The following is a 21,169-nucleotide window of genomic DNA, read 5'->3' on the forward strand; positions in this document are numbered from 1 at the left end:
ATATATATATATATATATATATATACATATATGCATATGTGTTGTTGTTGTTGTTAAGTGCCATTGAGTCAGTTCTGACTCACAGCAACCCTGTCTAGAGTTTCCAAGGAGTGGTTGCTGAGTTTGAACCACCAGCCCTGCAGCTCAAACTGACCTTGCAGTCCAGAACATTAATCTGTAGCACCAAACTAGGACTCCTCATATTTGTTGTTGTTACTAAGTGCCATAAAGTTGATAGTGACCCTGTATAGGGTTTCCAAGGAGCAGCTGCTGAGCATGAACCACCAACCTTGCAGTTCAAACGGCTTTGCAGTCTGGCCCATTAACCCACAGCGCCATACCAGGACTCCATACATATATATAGATGAGTATATTCACCACCATAAAAATTGTCTTAATGTTGAATGAAATGTGAAGAAAATATGTGGGTTTTTTTAAAAAGCAATGAAATGTGGTGCTTAAAAATCAAGAAGAGGCTATAAAGTAAAGAAATACAATATTATGATCAAGAATGACAAAGTGGGGGGAGGGCATGAGCAAAGACCCCTGCATTTATGTAGCATAATGAGAATAGGAAAGGCCCCGCTGGGGAAGTTACATTTAGGTGGAGGGGAGAGCATGTGAAAAGGCAGGGGGGTGGGGAAGAACCTAAGAAGGCATGCAGGGATGAGGCCCTCAGCAGGAGTGGGTGACAGGTATGAGCTGAATAAGGAGAGATCTTGGAGAGTCTAGGATTTTACTACAATGCTAAAATCACAATGGAAAACCACAGAAGGGTGCTAACCCAAGGAAAGATGCGGCCGGTGTTTTCACACATCACGAAGGCTTCCCCAAGAGACGAGGTCTGAAGGGGATGATGACAGAGCCCAGTGCCACCTAACGGGTCAGATAGGTGGACAGTGCCTTTGGCGGAGCTGGGAAAGTGGAGGAGAGGTGTCCAGAGCCCTCACTGATCTTCAGGAAGGCAGCAGTGAGCCAGTGAGTGATGCACTTGCTGGACATGGGGGAAATGTGGCAATGAAACCCCCTGCTCCACCCCGCTTCCCCAGGCCTGTCAGTCCCAGCTGCCGCTTCCACCACCACCACTGACAGCCCGGAGTCAGATGGGACTTGAGTTTCCAGCTGCAGTCTATACTCAGACCTCACCCAGGGCTGACTCTGGGATGTGCACAGAGAGCGAGCTGATCAAGGCCAGCCCAGTAGGGTCACACAGACCTATAGAAACCTCAGAGGCCACAGCCCAGCTGTGAGCAGAAGGCTGAGTACTTACAGCAAGGCATAGTTCTCTGCTTCTGCTTCCCCCAGGTACTCCCCAAGTGCAGGGTCTCTGACAAGCTCACCGACAAGTAGGACCTCCCTCTTGTACCCATGCGCACGCAGTGAGAAGAGGAGACAGAGTGTGAGCGAGAGGCAGGTTGGGTCTGCCTCCTGAAAGACAGGTCTGCCTGTTGCCAGAACAGCACCACTGTGGGCATCTTGGTGCCAGGTGGCTGGGACTGGGGAGGAGAGCAGGCCTGGCTGGAGCAAAGCCAACGCTAACTGAACTGTCCTGGAATTCCTTCTCCATCCAGAGCAACTGGTCACAGAGAACCCGAGGGCCCGGGGACAGAAGAGAACAGGAGGAGTTAATACAGGGAAAGGCCCTTGGTCTCAGCTGCCAGGCCCTGCTTGAGCCCTTCTGGGGAGAAGGCAGAAACCCCAGCGTCAGTGAGCTCATCAAAGAAGCAATCCCCCTATGGAGTGACCTTATGGTTACCAGGCAGAGGAGAGGGAACACCCCCTTGCTGCAGGGAGGTAAATCCCCTTCCAAGGTCATCTGGATTCGTGGAGTCCACCAGGAGGACAAGATTATTGTTGGACCTCAATTTCTTCAGCAAGGACTCCTGGTGTGGCGCTGTAGGATCAACACTGGACTGCGAACCACAAGGTCAGCAGTTCAAACCCACCATCTACTCCTCAGAAACCCTATACAGGGTCCCTACAAGTTAGGATCGACTCGACGGCACTTAACAACAACAACAGCAACCTTTGTCCAAGGGAAGGATGACCCCTAAATGGTTTTTCCAGCAACAATCCTCAAAAGACCAAAGAAAAACAGTTCACTTCTTGACCCACGCCCTCAACCCGAGACTGAAACCAGAGCTGATGGTAAGCCTCAGATTCCACTAGTTGGGCCAAGGTTATCTCTCTTGGCCTTTGGAATTTGGGGCTGAATATTTTCAGAGCCCACCCAGGGTCTGATGCTCAGAGCCCTGATGTTCTCACCAACCAAGCACGTGGCCATGTTGCTGAGCTTCCTCCAGGACCCGTACATCTGGGAAGCAGCTGCTATCACGATTTTCTCACAGAACTCTGTTCTCTGTTCCCTGTGGGGGAATTACCCAGTGGGGACCTGGGGATGAGGCCATGTTAATTGGTCCATTAGCAACAGGACAGCACCTATGGTCATCCAAAGGGGTTGGATTTTCCTTGCCCGGCACTATCAGTGTACCCGACTCTGAGCTGGTTCCGGGGAGTAGCCAGGGTGTGGGTGAGGTCTCATCCCTACCCTCCAGGAATCTTTAAGGGGGTGGCCACCACGTAAAGGGTCTTTCTGGCCTCACAGGATTGTCCCTATAATAACCACAGAACAGTTGCTCAGAGAAGAAGTAAAGGCCGAGGTTCAGGGGTTTAGTGGTGATGGAGACAAAAGCTCGAGGCCCAGCGCTCCCTGCCTGGGCCTTCTCAGTGCTGCCCACACTCTCCGGAAAAAGTCACCCTATCCTGTCCAGTTTCACCTGGAGACCCTCCCCTTCGGAGTCCCTGACTGCAGCAAGACTAGTGGAGGGCTGGCATTCCTGCTGTGAGACCAAGGGGGGGCTACAACCTCACCTTCCCTGTCTCTGGAGAAGACCCCATTCCCCCAACCCACAAATGCACATTCTCACACACGTACACACACATGCCCCCAACCCCCACACACTCATCCTCACACCTTTTCACACATGTATACACACTTGGAGTCCTGATGTGATGCTGTGGGTTAATGCGCCAGACTGTAAAACCATCTGAATGGCACTTCACAACAACAACATACACATTCACATGTTCTCACACACTTACACACACTAACGTGGCAGCTGCAGCCACTCTGACCCACACACATATTATAAATCCCTGAAAGCCCCTTTTAAACAGCCTCTTTCAGAATGTGCTATCCAGCTGGCTTTAGGTCTGAATTGTATGCCCATATTGGATGGTCATGTAACTGTTCTTCCCAAACCCTCTGTGGTGTAGATTGAGCTCAGGCCCTGCCTGGCTCTGGGAATACAAGTTCAATTTTATACGCTGTCTTCACCCACACACACCCACCCCCTCTTCCCAGTGGTCCCTGGGAGCCAGGCCCCTGTTTTTCGGAGAACGTGAACTGTTAAGTACCTGGCACACATTGTAGTGCTCAAAGAGAGACAAAAAGCCCACATCACTGCGTGCGGCAATGCCTTTGAGAAGCGTGATGTTCCCGTTCCCAGAATCCAACTCAACCACATCGTTGAAAACATTGGACACGGCTTTCCCGGTCAGGAGCAGATTGACAAGTTCCTGTTGATGAGAGAAAGGAGGAAAGCCTATCAAGTCTCAGGATCAGATACTAAAAGCGTGGGGGGGAACGGGAGGGGACACTGGGAACAAGAAAGAAAAAGGGTGGAGAAGGAAGGAAAGCTGGGTTAAAATCAGAGGAGGCTATGACCTCAATTTCCCCACCAGCCCTGAGGGGAAAGCTGCCAGTTTCTCATTGAAGCTACTCGCGGAACTCACCGATCTTTATTCAGCCAGAAATTAGAGAGCACCAACTGTGCCCAGGACCCTGTCCTAAGCCCTGGGGTTATGGTAAGACCTGGCTTTAGCGCTGGAGTGGGGGAGCAAGCCAGCACGGCCAATCTACAGACATGAAGAGAGTTGTGCCAACATGAACGTAGAACATTCTGGGGTTTGGATGGACGCACATCTCAGCAGCTTTGTGAGGAGAAGGCACTGGGTGGGTCTTGAAAGATGGTGGTTTTTATTTCAGACAAACATTTCATTTAGAAATAACTTTAGACATCGTAAGAAGTTATAAAAATAGTACAGAGAGTTCCCGTGTCCCCTTCACCCAGCTTCCCCCAATGATAACATCTTATATAACTAAAGTACATTGTCAAAACCAGGAAATCGACAATGGGACAATGCCACTAACTGAACCAGAGGCCTTGCTCAGATATCACCAGTGATGGGGGCAAGGGCTACACAGGGCTGGGGAGGGAGCAGAGGAAGACAGCTCAGGAGCAGAAATGGCAGAAGCTGGTGGCAGGGAAGTCAAGTCTGGCTCTAGCTGTCTCCACATCACCTGGCCACCGCGGCGAGGCATTAGACATCACGTGACCCCATGACTCAGGCCACTCACCCTACCAGCCAACAAGTATTTTCCCTGCAGACTCCTTTATCCTCTACATCCTGTGTTAAGACTGGACCATCAGGACTGGAAGGGCACCTAGGGTCCGATCTCCTGTGAGGCATCTAGGGTCTGATCTCCTGTGAGAAATAGGGAAACTGAGGACTCAAGTAAGCGCCACAGCTGACTTGGGACATAACTGACACACACCCCTGCCCTGTGAGTTTCCTGGCTCCCTGTCCAGGGTCCTTCCCTGCTACTATCCAGGAGCCACCCTAGCTAACCAAAGAGCAGTGAGTTCTGAGACTGTGAGTTCTGCAGCACTGAGGAAGCACTCCAGTCGGGACCCTCTGTCTGATCCACCTTCTGCAGGGTCGGTGCCATGTGTGTGACCAGCAGGGGGGAGCATCTCGAAGGGCTCGTGGGAACGGCCACACAGCTGCCCTTTCCTTTCTCCAGTGTCCACTCTGGAGGACACAGTTTATGAAAGTGCTTTCCCTTGATTGTGAGAATGACATCCGGGGTTAATAACTCCCTCAGTGAACACCAACACCCCTGTCCCAGTGACAGTAAAATAGGCCCCATCGAATGGGCGCCATGGGGCCCGCATTGGAGAGAGATAGCGGTGGGCCTCATTGTGTCCCTCCAGAGGAAATGAGAAAATAATTTGGAGGAAATGTCTGCTCAGAGATATTGCACCTCTAGGGCAGCTGCTGTTGAGAAAGGTTTTCAGATGGGTCAGAGCTCTCCCCATCTGGCTAGGCCTCAGTCTGGGACTGGCTCAAGCTCCACTCTTAGCAGGAAACCTTCTTGAGATGGTGAAGGTTTACATGCCTCTCCCTGCCCCAGCCTCAAAAATCACACAATGACAATTTAGTGGTCATTTAACTTCTCATTACTCAAGGTGCGATCCATGGACCAAGCCTCACTGGGAAGCCTGTTAGAAATGAAGACTCTTGGGTCCTAGTCAGGCACACTGAATCAGTACCAGTTCTGCAAAAATAAAAACCTCTAGCACTCCTGTGCATGGGCAAGTTTCAGAATGAGTCTGAAAGTCTCATTCTACAAATGAGGAAACTGAAGCTCAAAGAAAGAAAGACAAGTTACCCCAAATCTCTCTGCAAGGGAGACAGAGAACAAGGCGGAGCCAGTTCCAGACTCAGACCTAGCATCCATCCTCTCCATCCGATATCCTCCTCTGGGCACACCATTCTTTGCCCTGTGCAAGGGGAAGCTCCCACAGGGAAGATAGGCACCAAGAATGAAAGCTGGACCAACTGGGCAGCCACTTCCCTTGAGGCCATTCTACGATAGGCAGGCAGTGGCCAGCTTCATGGGCCCTCAGGTGTCCTGGACAAATTGAGAGCCCTGAGGTCACCCCCACATGGTGCCAAAGAGTTGTTTCGAGCTGGCATAAGTGTGCCAGGGTCCATGGACAAAGTAGTCAACCAGGCTGAGCAGCTTGATCCAGCCTATCCAAGCTACACATTCTGGTTACCATCAGCCACTGAGAAGATCCCTGGGTGGTCCAAATGGCTTGCTCTCAGCTGGTAACCAAAAGAAGTCCTGGTGTGGCGCTATGGGTTAATGTGCTGGATTGCAAAGTCATTTTGAACCACAAGGTCAGCGGTTCAAGCTCACCAGCCGCTCCTCAGAAACCCTATAATGGGTCACTAGCTCTGGTAGCATAGTGGCTACGAATTGGGCTGTGAAGCTTAAGGTCAGCGGTTCGAAACTACCAGCTGCTCCGCAGGAGAAAGATCAGGCTTTCTACTAGCGCAAAGATTTACACCCTCGGAAACCCTGAACAGGGTCGCTATGGGTTGGAACCGACTCGACGGCACTTAACAACAACAACAATGGGTCAAAAGGAGCTCTGGTAGCGTAGTGGTTACAAATCAGGCTGCGAGCTGCAAGGTCAGCAGTTCGAAACTACCAGCGGTTCCGCAGGAGAAAGATGAGGTGGTCTGCTCCCTTAAAGATTTATAGCCTTGGAAACCCTGTGTAGGGTCACTATGAGTCGGAACCGACTCCACGGCACATAACAACAACAACAACATGGGTCAGAAATGATTTGACAACACTTAACAACAATAGCAAGAACCAAAAGGTTGGGGTTCAAATCAGTGCCATGGACAAAAGCCTGGCAACCTGCTCCAGGATCATTACAGCTAAGCAAACCCTATGGGGAGCAGTTCTCCTTTGTAACACATGACGTCACCATGAGTCAGCACTGACTTCATCAGCAATGGGCTGATGCCACTGAGCATTAGATGTGTCTGTGGCCCACGTGGTAACTTTGGGGGGCGGGGGGGTCTTGCTGTGGAAGGACTGACTCAGCCCAGGTGTAGGACTTGGTTCCCGGTTCTGATGCCAACTAGGTAAGCCTTTGAACGCGTCCTTTCTTCTGGTGTCACCTGAGCAACTAGAAGATCAGGACAACCAGATGGCTCAGAGGCTCTTCCATGGAGACGCAGACAGAAGGGTTGCTATAGTTACAGCACACATGCACCTGTGAAAGGGGCACCATGACCATCGTCTCTCAGTATCGCTCACCTGGTGGCTGGGGCCCAGCACTTTTCCCTGAACTCGGAGCTGCACAGCTTCTCCTGTAGCTTTGATGCAGCACATACATACTCCAGAAACAAGAGCTAAGCTGAGTTCTTCCTGGGTCTCCCTCCAGTGAAACCAAGCACAGGCTGGCCCCATGCAGCAGCTGGGAGAGCACTGGCAGGGGGCGAAGGAGAAGTGGGGCCAGGGGAAGAAGAAAGACTGACCCGCCAGCTTGCACCCCCGTGCCCCTTACCTGGGTGCAGTATCCGTGCGCACCAATCAGGTGGCTGGTGGGGACATCGAAGTCCTGGCGAATTCTGGAAAACACAGGAAATGTTAGCACTTCTTTGCCTGGTGCAGGCTGGCCGGGCACACCTATGGGAAGTGATTCCGGAGTTCCAGGCCTTCTGCACTTGGAAGGCACCTGAGGGCTCTGTGTCTGCACCCTCCAGAGAGGAGCCTCCCTCCCAGAAGCACATAGGGCCAGAGCCCAGGGCTCCCAGTTTAGCTTGCCATGCTTTCTGGGCAATGGTCCCCCCTCTGCTTTGCAGCACACAATGTCCTGTCTTCATACCCCTCCTGTCACCTGCCAGTGGAGACTGATGGGGATTGTGACATTCCTTTCCATCTCTGAGCCTCAGTTTTCAAATTTGTTCAATGGGAGGAATGGTTTCTGAAGCCTCTGTGAGCACAAACCTTGTCCTAACACTGTACACACAAGACCCATTAAAGTGGGTCCGGCCCCCCTGCAGTGGAGCTGGTGCCCCTGTAGTACCTGTGTCCCCCCCAAACTTGTGTTACCACTGTGACTCTACACTTACAATGGATCCCCCACAAGGGCATGTGGTAAAAAGCTCACTGTCAAAAGGGAGGGATTTCTAGGGCTGGGGAGCGAGACAATTTGGGGTGTCGTGCTCAGCAAGGGCCCTGTCACATGGGGCATGTGACGTGACAAACTGTAGGGTTGTCAAAACACTCTCCTTGAATTTCAAAACTTTCCTCCTCATGTTCCTGTGCCAATATCGTAGTATAGTGTTTACTTTGTTGTTTTTGTTGATGTTCGCTGATATCCAGTCAGCCCCGTTTACAATGGACCAAAATGCTGCCCAATTAATGTGCCTTCCACATGACCGGCTGCAGATTGGACTATATTCCATTGTGACCCATAGGATTTCACTGGCTAAATTTCGGAAGTAAATGGCCAGGCCTTTTTTCCTGGCCGTCTTAGTCTGGAACATCCACTGGAGGCTGTTCAGTATCATAGCAACACACAAACCTCCACTGGCAGATGGGTGGTGGTCGGGAATCAGCCTCTTTGGAAGACTAGCACAGTAGTGGTGCATACTGGGTAAGCAGGAAAGGAACTGCCGTCTATTGTGCATGCTCAGTGAGTGGCCATTTCAACCCACTAGCTAGCTGCCTTGCAAAGTTGGAACCATTACCTCAATTTGAGGACGTGGAAACCAACTCTGATAGGTGAGAGACGGACTCCCAGAAACACACTGCCTTGTCCATCCCCCACCCACCCCCAGCACTATGTGCAGCACCTTGCTGCTTCCCTCACCCCACCCCAAACAGAGTCCAACAGGCGGCCCAGGGGTAGGAAGGACTTTCATCTTTGCTTTTAGTGGACGAGAAGAAAACATGGTCTCAATTTAGGCTTTTAATCTAAGATCTGCCACAAATCCACAAACCTAAGACATACACCCTGGCCCCTTGTACCCTTCCCAGATGGGCTTAGAAACTCCAATTCCCTGACCCTTGTGGGGAAAAGGCTTTCTTGTGGTTTTTAATAACTCTGGCCCGTCTGGAAAGGTTGTGGTCCAGTGCCTTGGCTGTTCCAGGGGCCCAGCCAATCACTCTGGAGGCTCAGGGTCGTCTGGGATGGGTCTCTACAGCTCACCCACCACACACAAGCCCAAAGGCCTGGGAAGGAGCTAGCGAGGGCTGAAGAATTGATGGAAATGCTCTCTCCACAGATCCAAGCATCTTCTGAAGAGAAGAAAATAACCCCAAAGGAATCCTGGGTGAACTGATAAGCATCGCTGGCCACAAGCCACCGCAAAGCTTTCAGAAGCAGTTAGATCTTCATAGTCCCATAGCCCGGTGTTCACCCAGCACTCAGCGGAGCCTGCGTCAGCCGGCAGCTGAGGGACACGCTGAAAGGACAATGGGAGGAAGTGGTAATTGCATCCTTAGGTGCAAACACGATGGGAAATTCAAAAGTGGGCTTGGATCTTAAAAGAGAGCAGCATCTGTATTTCACATTAGGGCATTCGAGAGACGCCAAGGAGCAGCTTATGGCTTAAGAGATTTACAACTTTGGCAATTCTAGATGCCCAGGCCTCCCTCAGAGGGAATTCCCCCGAGAGATGAGTGTGAGGAGTTCAGATTGAGGAACACACTGCTGCCCTGCCGGGGGAAGTCTGTGCACATAGCATGGCCGTTAGAAGGCCGGAGCTCTAGCCCTGCCACGCTCAGGTCTGAGTTCTAGCCTGTGCCTCTTTGGGCTTTAGTCTCCATGCACTTGAACAAGTCTCCTTAGTCTCCATGCACTTGAACTCCAGGCCGCCTGTTGGATGCCTGTTGAACATCTTTCAAGTTCAACTTTGTAGGTAAAGCCTAATATATTGTTATCTTGTTTTTAAGTGCCATCAAGTCAGTTCCAATTCATAGCAACCCTGTATAGGGTATCTGAGGAGCAGCTGGTGAGTCTGAACAACTGACTTTGTGGTTCCAACCAACCTTAAGGTCAAGTGTTTATCCTATGGTGCCATACCAGGACTCCAAAGCCCAATATATGAGACATGAAAGCAGCAAGTCTGGTTGAAGACTGATGGAGAGCTGGTCCCATTCTTCTACTCTTTGCCAGTTCCTGAAGCCCCTCTGGGGAACCCCTAGGTCTCTCTGGACACTCACCATTCGGGGATCAGAGGCTACAACACTGGAAGAGTTGCCTGAGCTCTGCGGCTCCCCTTTCTTCTAAGCTCTAACACAAAGTCCCCAGGAGAAAGTTAACGATTCCAGTTAATGGGCAGCTTCCCCTTGCTTGGTCCTCCTGGGCACTGGACATCCCTGGATTTCAGGAGAACACTGTACAGCCTGTGGCACCAGACTGGATGGCAGAAGCAGAACAAATCAGGACCAAGTGAAATGTACTGCTAGAAGCTGCCCCGCGTGGTGGTGGGGGGAGAGGGGTCCTTCAGACCAAACCAGACCCAAACCTATTGCCACCAAGTAGACTCCAACTCACAATGATCCTATATAGGATTTCTGAGACTGTAAGCCTTTACGGAAGCAGACAGCCCCATCTTTCTCCTGAGGTGGGTTTGAACCTCCAACCTTGTGGTTAACTGCCCAATATTTATTCCACAGCACCACCAGGGCTCCTTGGGGAAGCAGGACTTTCCCTAGAAATGAGGTTCCTAGGAGCACAGAGGGAGCGAGCCAGAGCAGTCTTGACCAGGGCTGGTAACGAGAGAAGGTTTGGCCCTGTCTGCCCATCCTCCTCGGCATTAGGGAACAAAGGGCCAGTTATCCCCTACTGCCTTCTCTCCAGCCAGCAACAGCCACCAGACACCTCACTGTCCCCAGAGAGAGGTCCAGCCTCTGAGACCGAGCATTCAGACCCAAGGGTCCAGGGGGAAGACCTGGCCTTGAGGGTGTCCAGTTCACCCACTACCAGGAGGGAGGAGACAGACCTCTGCCCAGGATGCCAGCAATGATGGGTCTTCACCACCCTCGCCCCAATTAGGAGGTCCCGAGAAACAGAACATGGCGGCTGCTGGACTGGAGAACCCCCAGAGGTCATTGTCTTATAGGTGACAGAATAAATGCCCAGATTTGGGGCACGGGGTGGCCTAGACCTCTGCCACCTGTGTCCACTCTGCCTTTCACCCCCCACACCTGGACGTAGCAACGTTCTGCCTACTCAGGCTTACAACACTGCGCCTTTCATGTGGCCCATTTCAGGCCCTTTCAGATGCACCACCCTCTCTTAAACCCTGGTGTGGCATTGTCAGATAAGCACTGGACTGCTATCTGCAAGGTCGGCGCTTCAGACCCACCAGCCGCTTCTTGGTTACCCTATATGGAGTCATTGTGAGTTGGACCCAATTCAACAGCACTTCACAACAACAACGATAACTAACAGAAGTCCTGGCGTGGTGATGGCATATAAGAACTGAACTGCTAACCACAGGGTTGGCAGTTCAAACCCACCAGCCGCTCACAGGAAATCCTACACAGGGTCACTATGAGTCGGAATCGACTCGACAGCACTTAACAACAACTCTAAAGCCCTGTGAGGTCCAAGCCAAGTGTCACCTTTATGTTACAGATGGGAAAACTGAGGCCCAGTGAGAGGAAGGTCTCCTGGTCACACAGTGAGTCTGTAGTCAGGACTGGACAGTTGGACTGAAGCCCAAGCCATGATGGGGGTACCCCAGTCCTGGAGTGAGCACTCCCCTGGGATCTACCCTGATGAGAGCTCTGGCTTTGTCTCCCCCAAAATGTGTCCTTTCCATTTTGTGTTTGACCATGTTCACCTGGGCATTTTGTACAAGAGTTTCTGAATAAGAAAGAAAGAAAATGTCCACATGGTCTAGAGACATGGGTCCAGTCTGTGGCCACTGCTACTCACCTACAGAGTTCTGGTGTGGCGCTGTAGGTAAGATAAGAGCAGGGCCGCAAGGTTGGAGGTTCAAACTTACCTTGGAAACCCTATACTGGGTCGCTATGGGTTTGAACCCACGCAACGACACTTAACAACAACATTCACCTACAGCCAGCAGCTACAGGATTCAGAGGATTAGAAGGCCTGGACACATAGCTGGTTTTGTCTCTGACCTGGCCTAGCCCCCTCCCATGCTCTGAGCCTGTTTCCTCTTTATAAAACCAGAGGTCTTGTTGCATGGAGAGGATTGTAAATCTGCAGAAGAAACAAAATGTAGGATTTGTAGAATGTAAAGCTGATGGTCATGTCTGTAAACTTTTACTCAATTCACAATAAAAAGTTAAAACAACAACAAAAAGGACTAGAACAAGGACTCCCAGGGGCTCTTCTGGGATTTGAACAAAGGTGCCTGGCTTGTGACTCCTTTAAAACATCAAACCCAGCCAAAGTCTCCCTCAACCTCACCAAGGAGGTTCTGTAGTTCCCCAAGGTACCATATCCCACTGGGGTAGCTTGGCCTGGCCCTGCCACCCAGCTCACCCTGCCCTTGGAGACCACCCTCAACCACACATCAATCATTCGCCATCTCCCCCACCCACCCGCAGCAGCCTCCAGAGATAACATAACCTTGTGGTGGGTCTCACTGGCTTTTGAGGATGACACCAATGGTGGAAAGGGTAGCTGAAGGACAGTTCAGAGGGCCTGGCCTTTGGCGTCATGGAGCACTGGGTTCTAGTCACTCACCTGCTGCTCCCTCTCTAAGACCCAGCTTCTCCCTTTGCAATACAAGTAGTCAGATGGCCCCTCCATTTATCCTAGGAGACCTGAGTGAGATGCACTATATAAAGTCCTTGGCACTCAGTGAATGTCACTTCCCTTTCCTTACGATAATAACAGTAACAACCAAACACACACACACACACACAATGACCCAGATGTCATGCCCCCCTGCATCTCCACCATTTTTCTCTAGGCCAAGAAGCCAAGATAAACGGCGGCCTCCAAGCGGTGGGAATGTGGTATCTACCTGAAAAGGCTTCAGAATGAGCGGATATCCAGTTTTCCCAGGAAGGCCAAGCGGGAGGGGACAATAAGTCAGAACACCTGTGGTCAAGCCTCTCTGCCACTTAGTGCTAAGTGGCCTTCAGCAAAATGTTATGATCTCTGAGCCTATAGGAACTATAATTAATTGTTTGGAAGAGACTTCTGTGCTAGACCGGCCCCAGCTTAGTAGGTGGGGGCAGTTCAAGCCGTGTTGAAGTGAAGGGCAATGCTGTGATAAGGCCTTGTAAACTGCTGAGAACTTTACAGGCCTGTGGGTTATATTTCCATTTCCCAGGCAGTGAGAACAAAGGCTGAGGGTGAGGCCCAGGAGGCAGGGGAGAGATGCAGAAGGCTTTTCAGGATGGAGAGACGAACAGGGACTTGTGTGAAGGAAGCTGCCCCTTAGCTGCCTCCCATCTAGTCCTTGTGCAATTGTTCCCTGGAATCCCCCACCAGTGGTCTTTGTCTACTTTGCCCTTTCTGCCTGCCAAAACCCTTCCCACTCTTTCCTGATGAATGTCACCTCCTCCACTAGACCTCTGTGGCCTCAGACACAGATGTGTCCCTGGAGCCTGCTCTGTGTCCTGTACCTCCTCTTCCTAAGAACACCCATCAGCTGCCTTCTGTGGGCCTGCCTGGAGCCTCCAGGTAGCAGGGTTATGTTGTGTGCATCAGCCCCTGGTGTCCAGAACCGGACTCCCTCTAGACCCTCCAGTGCATTGTAAATGGGTCTCTGGATTAAATAAGCCTGCCCACACCCATCCTGGTAGAAGCTGTGTCAAAGGGCCTGGTGGCGCACTTCCCAGGCGGCGCAGGGGTAGGCAGAAGTAAGTGTCCCATCTACGGAGCTGGGGCCGGCCTAGCACATAAGTCTCTTCCAAACAATTAATTATAGTTCCTTCCTCCCAAGACCTGTCCAGTTCTTCTGGCACCTGAGCTCTTCTTGAAGAAAGGAGGCAGAGTCTTTGGGTTGGCTGGGTTGGGGTCCTAGATGCACATGGTGTCAGTAACCCAAGTGTGGCCCAGGGTTGTCCCCCTTCTTATGTCTAGCCCTGAAGCTCACATGTCTATGGCTGCCCTGCTGCCCTCAACCATGCCCATCTGGCACTCATTGGCCATGGTTTGCCAGATCTACTGCCTGGGGGCCTGGTTCAGATGGGGTCCCTTACTCTGGCCCAGACTGCTAGCTGAAATTAAATGGACATCTGACAGACGTCTTGTTTGGTATTTCTATTTGCAGGTCTAGTTTTCCACTTCTCCTTCTTAGTCCACAGACAGCTGAGCTGTGCCTATCATCCTCTCTCCCAGCCCGAGGAAGGGCAAGGCAGGCACAGGGTCCTAGAGGGAGCCTGGAGACTTGGGTGGTGGAGTCAGCCTGATGACAAATTCACCCTGAACTTCTGAGAGCCTCCATTCCCTCAACTGTAAAATGGGTGATGGTCTCTGCTCTGTGGGTCTGTCCCTCAGGGAGTTAAGTCCTGACACATAGCAGCCCTGTATAATAAGGTTTCTGAGGAGCAACGGGTGAGTTTGAACCACTGACCTTGTGGTTCAAACCAACCTTGTGGTTCAGTGCTTATCCTACAGTACCACACAGTTTACAAGACCCTAAAGGTGCAAAGTGGGTTTGAGAGTCCTCTTCCAGAGCCTGCCTTGTGTACAGGAAGAGTGTTTCCTGGAGACTCTGAGGGAATCTGCTCATAGCCAACTGGGGCTCACCAGCCAGACTCTGTTGACTGTGTGAGGAGGCCTGGGGGTCACAGGATCGAGGCGCAGTGGTTCCTAGGGAAGGATTTTTACGTGAGATGAGAAAAGAAAATAGGGCCCATGGAAGAAAGTGTGGTTTGGGTGGAGCATCAGCTCTTATCTATAATGGGTCCAGCAATGACGGCACTCACAAATGCTTCAGGTCCCTTCCCTCCAACCACCATTACCCTGATCTGTAGACACTGTTGCTGGAAATGTTCACGCCTCTGGGCTAATCTGAGTCAAGTTTAAAGTCAGGTGGGAGTTCACTGAGGACATTCCATTCCCCAGTAATAGTCAAAAGATTTTAGTATGTGGGATGGGAAGGGCCCTTAACCACCCAGTCCAGCCCTCGTAGTAAATGTGGGAGACCCAGACCGAGAGACAGAAAGGGACTTGTTCAGAGCTGCAAAGCTGTTTATTGTCTGTGTCAAGACGGGAGCCCAGGAGTGGGGGCCCCTGGGGCAGGTGGTTCTGTTTGCACCTCCTTAGGAGTTAAGGCAGGTGTGACAGGGGATGGCACACAGAGCTGATGAGCATGCTATCTGCCCCTTCCCATTTGGGACACCAAGACCCTAGGTTCACAACCAGAATCACCCCCATTCATACCCTTATCCCACAGACAACATGCCCATTCAATCTCTTTAAAATGGCCTTACTCTATGAGAAATACTTGCAACTGAACTCAAAACTTTAGAACCATTTTTCTTCATTTCTAAGGGGAGCCTGTGGCCAAGATCTGACCCACCCCAAGCTTGCATCTGTTCCATTTTTCAAAACACCCCAGACTCTATTATCTGACCCTAGGCCACACCTTTCCTAGTCAGTGTGGTAGGCCCCTGATGCTCCTGACAGCCTTCCTGGGACAGTCCCTCGTGTTCACATGTCCCATGATGGACAAAGCCCTGGTCCTGGCCAGTCAGAGCACCACATGAGGGTGGGTGTCTGGCACACACAGGCGGAAAACCTACTGGAGAAGGGGTTCCCTTCTAGTGGATTGCTAACATCCACCCTGTAAGAGGGCCCCCCTGAGAAACAGCTTAGACAGAAGAAAGAAGAGTCAAGAGACAGATGGAGGATCACCAAGGCTCAAAGGCAATGGTTGAGTTCCTGGATCCAGCCACTCCTGAAGGCCTACATTTGGGTATAAGTAATCAGTAACTTCAGTTCTGACACTTCCCACAGCATGACCAAAATTCAGGTGTGACTTTCATTTCAGGACTATTTCCTCAAAGAAATGGAGTGTTTCGTTGTTGTTTTGCAGCTACTGCTGTTGCTAATCTCCTGGAAAATTACAAAGAGTAACAGTCAGATGGATGAGGATGTTGCCTAGTGTCCTTCCTCTGCCCTCAATGCCAGACTTGGGCAGTTCAAAAATTACTTGGGCTGGTAGATAGCAAATTACTACTGATTTGGGACTTTCAAGGTAGCCCTTGGGCTAGTGAAATTCCCAGTGAACTGAGTGCCAAGTGTCTAGTATACGAAAAGATGCTCTTCATAGACTGCTTCCCGCTCACCTACCAGGTCTGTGTCAGGCTTTGGTGCCCACAGTCCACTGAGCGGCCGGAGCACCCCAGAATCCAGGGCCACCCTAAGCCAGCCCCCAGTCAAGGGCCACGAGCATTCCTGGGGCTCTAGGGAAAGTCCTAGGGGCCATGTGGTTTGGAAAGCAGCTCAGCTAGGCAAGCGTGAGATTTACTGTAAGCAACTTGAGATCTTAGAAAATAAAATAAACTACTTGAAATCATGTGGAAAAAATAAAATCAAATCTACCCTGGGCTTTGCACACGGTTGGGGATAAACAAACCTCAAAGGCCTGCTTCATGACTGTTCTACTGGCCTTTGAGGGTAGAAGTGGTAAGGCAGCAGTTGGGACTGGACTCTGCTCGGTTTGCCTGTCTGTGGCCCTCACCCTGGCTCAGCTCTGGGCTGGGAATAGCCAACGGACAGGAGATAGCCCAAGAGTGCTGAGGTTCAAGGCAGGAAGCCCCCACAGGAGAGCGAGCACTATTAACAGATAAAAATAAGTACCCCCAAAATATGTGTGGGAATCCTCACCCCTTTACCTGTGGATGCAATCCCATTAGGAACTAGGGTTTCTTTGTTATGCTAATTAGATTATAGCCATGTAGGGTGGGTGGGTTCTAAAGCTGATCAGTTCTGAGTTATAAAAAATTGATTAGACGCAGAGGCAGGCACGTACCTGCCACATGAGGATTATCTACAAACCAAGACATGCCAACACCAGATTAGGAGACAGGTTCACTGAAGTTACTGTTCACTGAGTTCACTGAGACCCTGTTTTGGACTTTTAACCTCCAGAATTGTGAAAAATTTTAATTCAGTTCTACACAGCCATCCACATGTGGTATTTCAGTTACTAGAGCTCTTGGTAATGAAGAGAGCCACCTTATCATCTGTCTTACGCCTACACACACACACCCAAGCTACCCTCCACACAATCTCAGACACAACTTCCCACAGCCTCACCAGTCTGTTGTTCGTGCACACACTACCACATCACCACCACAAACTCACACACGCTCCCATGTGTTGACATGCTGAATAGTGAGGACCACCCGCTTTTTAAAAGTTCACTTCATGCCACCTGGCTTTTATGAAACACCTACATTAGTACCTGCTACTGGGAAATGAAAGCAATCTGTAGAGGATTTTCACTCTTCATGCAGAAGAAAAGGGTGAAAAGTTAAAGTCTGGGTTCCTCATACAGAGGCAGCGTGGACGCCCAGAGCTCCTTCCCCGGGAACTGCACTCACATCTCCTCTTCAAGCCACCATCATTCAGAATTGTGTCTGTGGACACTAAATGAGTGCTGTTTTAGGCTGTATGCGCTATTTGCTATGATTTTGGACCTGCTAATGCTCAGGTTTTTTTCTCCCCATATAAATACGTAGTGATTGCTTCTTGGTTTTACGCCATTTTTGGCTCAGGAAAGCTGTACTTGTACAGAACAGAGGTCAGATCTCCCTAGCCGAGTCGTATTTGATTTTAGAGACTCTTATCCATGTGTGGTTGCCAGGACTGGTTTTGATTCCCCCGAGCCGTCATAGATCACTCCGAGGCATCATTGAGGGGTTCTTCCGCAAAGCTAGACCTGAGCCCTGTGCTGGAAGGTCTACGGCCACCAGTTGGGTGTTTACGTTGTGCTTGCAGAGTTTGGGCTTCTCCAAAGAGGAGGTTCAGGGGCCATGGCTGGGATAGGGCCAACAGGGGCTCTCCCACCCCACACAGGCTCTTTAACCAGAGCAGTCTGACTGTATCTGCTATACAGAGTGAGCTTCAGGATCAATTTTATCATGAAAAACAGAGAGAGAATAAAGCATTTAAAAATCACTAGTCCAACCCCTCCCGTTACAGATAAAGAAGTTAAGGCACAAGGTGGGTGGTCGCAGAGCTGTGGTGGGAACACAGGTGTCCTATCTCTGCAACTTTGCTGGCGCGTGGGATGCATCCATCTGAGTCACCACTACCCAACTGAGCTTCCCTGGACAGGCTGACTAGTTGGCCCTTGGGCCAAATGACATTCACACCATGTGTCCAAATTTCCATGAAGAAAGGCCTTTTGGCAAGTTGCTAATCCCCACAAGGGACTCCTGCTATGGCACTGTAGGATCAGCACTGGACTACGAACCACAAGGTTGGCAGTTCAAATCTACCAGCTGCTCCCCAGAAACCCAATACAGGAATGCTATGAGTAGGAACAGACTCGATGGCACTTAACAACAACAACCCCCATAAGCAGGCAGGAGCAAGGTGTGTTTCTGACAGTCCAAGACCACTGTCACCGCCAAATGAATTACAAGGAGCCTTTGTGCGGAGGGCCATGCCTGCCACGGCTCCAGGGAGACCAGGAAGGGCAGGTTGGGGAGTCCAGGGGAGGCTGTTTGAACCCAATGTGACTGACACATGAGGAGGAGTGGACCCTTACATGGGTTCCATTTCTGACTAAAATCCAAGAACAGTCTCTTCCCAGGATCCCTAGGAAGTGCCAGGAATGGAACGTGTTGTTTGAAAGAATGTCAGCTGACTCACTCTCCTGACTCCAGGGCTGCTCCCACCCTTCCTATCACTCCTGCCTTTCCTCTTGGGGCCGCCACCCCCTCAGCAGGCACCCCTACACCAAAAGAGGACAGGTTTCACTCTGCTCTGGGGTGCTCACCTCTGGCAAGGCTGTGGGAGCTTGGGGTGGTCAGCAGCTGGGTGTCCACTTTGGGTCTCCCCAGGTCTGGAGAGAGCAAGGACCTGGAGAAGTCCATGAAAGCACATGTCTTAGTTTCTTAATGCTGCCAGAACAGAGATACCACAGGTGGGTGGCTTTAAAGAACAGAAATCTGTCTTCTCACAGTTCAGGAGTCTAGTTGGCCCTACCAGGCAGAGTAGAACGGCCCCACAGGGTTTCCAAAGCTGTGGATCTTTACGGAAACAGACTGCCATATTGTTCTCTGGAGGAGCCACTGGTGGGCTCGAACTGCCTACCTTTGGGTTTGCAGCTGAGCACTTAACCACTGTGCCACCACGGCTCTATATTTAGCATACTAGGGCATCGGACCCAGGGGAAGAATGTCATTTGGGCAGCCTGTAGGCGAAGATGCTTTTCAGTGTCTATAGATGTGGATCCAATATCCTGGACTCCTTGGCTATCTGTATATGACATGCACCTTCCCCTCCATTTGTCTTTGCTTATCTCTTTGTCTGCTCTGCTTTTTTTAAAAAATAAAGCTAAAAAGTGCGTAAGTTTGAGACATGCTTTACACTTTTATGGCCTTGTAAAGTTCCCATTCCCCAATGGACTTACACCCACAGGCATAGGCACCTACCTGGGGGCACACAGTTCACTCCAGAACAGTGCAGGTGCCCAAGGCGGCCTCATGCCTCCCTTGGTATCCTCAAATGCTCAAACTAAAAGTGTTTCTTCAGTTTCAACCACTCAAATTGAGATGCTTTTTCAAGGACACCATCAAGATTGCACTTTTCCAAGTCAGGGATGGATTCCCACCACCCCACCTTGACCCACGCTTTTATCACGCCCCCTCCCAGAGCACGGGAGGATCATTTGGACAGTCCATTCATTATAGGGAGCACTTCCAGGGTGAGCTTCTGCTCAGATGGACCGATCACAAATCGAAGGACGTCCCTGAGGTGGCAGCAAGGCTTCCACCAGGAGCTAAGACTGGGGGCAAGAAAAGATGTTCAGAGTTAAACTGGGATAGGATCACACTGTTCTCAGCCACCAAAACCTGTAAGCACATGACATTTATCTCCCCTTTTCATCTGTGGGGCAGGGACTACCAGTTCCATTATAGAGAAAAAGAAACTTGACTTTAGAGGAGGATTTGCTCATAGTCATAGAAAGTCAGACCTCAACACTGAATCTGTTTTACTCATGAACTTTAAACAGCAAACTAAAGAGCCAGGGTCCAGCAGATTCCCAGGACATAACACTGGGATAAGCTACTGGGCCTCGCTGGGCTCTGTCTCCTTATCTGAAAAATAAGGAAGATGGCAGCAAGTGTAACAGCTCCCGCTGACTAAGTTGTTGTGGAGATTAAATGTTTCACGTGTAAAACATTGAGGCAAACGTCTACCACATGGGAAGCCCAGTAAACACTGGTGGCTATTATTCAATTATGAGACTAGGAGTTCCGCCACGGAGTCTTCTCAATGAAGTGAAGAGGAGGGGACAGAGACATGATGCAACCAAACCCACACTCTGCAGGTCCAGCAATAAAGGAGGTGTCCACCAGGTCTCTGTGGGAGGTTGAGACCCCAGAAGCCAATGGTAGGCCTCAAGACCCTCCATCAGCAGGATCCAGGGGAGGCCCTCAGGGGGCATGTGTGCACGTGCGTGAGTGTGTGTGTGTTGGCAGAGCAGGAAGAAGCAAGCAGGGCCTGACTTCAGGCCATTAACAGGAGGCTGTGTACGTCCAGCAAGGTGGTTTCCCCACTCCGATTCCCACAGGTGCTGTAGCCTGGACAGGGGATGTTGCAGCCTGCTTGTTTAGGTAAGCTAGGGAAGGGAGTAGAAGTAGCCCCAGTTCTCTAACTCCAGATAACGTGAACAGTAGCTCTGGAGGAGCCCTGACTGGATGCAGAATGACCAGGCCCAGTGACCTGCAGATCAGAGCCCCTCAGAGCCAGAGGACCCCGTGGACAGATGGGAAAACAGAAGTGGAAAAAGTCACACAGTCAGGCTTCACCACCGGACCTGGGACTCTGAAAGCTCAGGGATCGTCCATACACCCCGAGCCCCACCTAACCTCTTAATTTTGTTGTTGTTATTAGGTGCCATCGAGTCGGTACTGACCCATAGCTACCTTACGCATAGCAGAACGAAACACTGCCCAATTCTGGACCAACCTCACAATTGTTGCCAGGCTTGAGTCCATCAATGCTGCCACTTTGCCAATCCATCTTGCTGGGGTCTTCCTCTTTTTCTCTGACCCTGTACCTTACCAACATGACATCCTTCTCCGGCGATTGGTCCCTCCTGACAATACATCCAAAGTATGAGTGACGAAGTTTGGCCATCCTGGCCTCCAAGGAGCACTCTGGCTACACTTCTTCCAACACAGATCTGTTGGTTCTTTTGGCAGCCCATGGCATTTTCAATATTCTCCTCCAACACCACAACTCAAAAGCATCAATTCTTCTATGGTCTTCCTTATTCACTGTCCAGCTTTCACATGCATATGAGGTTATTGAAAATACCATGGCTTGGGTCA

At 50.8% G+C, this 21,169-nt stretch overlaps 1 protein-coding gene across 1 annotated transcript in view; it reads right to left on the reverse strand.

The window, feature by feature from the left end:
- FAM188B (family with sequence similarity 188, member B) overlaps window positions 1–21,169 on the reverse strand; it is a 161,458-nt gene that overhangs the window by 5,463 nt on the left and 134,826 nt on the right. The window contains exons 14-15 of the mRNA XM_006832163.1: window positions 7,215–7,278; window positions 3,418–3,579 (exon numbers count right to left, since the gene is read on the reverse strand). Of these exons, the coding sequence (XP_006832226.1) occupies window positions 3,418–3,579; window positions 7,215–7,278 (226 nt within the window). The remainder of the gene's footprint in view (window positions 1–3,417; window positions 3,580–7,214; window positions 7,279–21,169) is intronic.

This window comes from Chrysochloris asiatica, unplaced genomic scaffold, assembly GCF_000296735.1.
Source record: "Chrysochloris asiatica unplaced genomic scaffold, ChrAsi1.0 scaffold00006, whole genome shotgun sequence".
In the NCBI taxonomy this organism is placed as follows: domain Eukaryota; kingdom Metazoa; phylum Chordata; class Mammalia; order Afrosoricida; family Chrysochloridae; genus Chrysochloris; species Chrysochloris asiatica.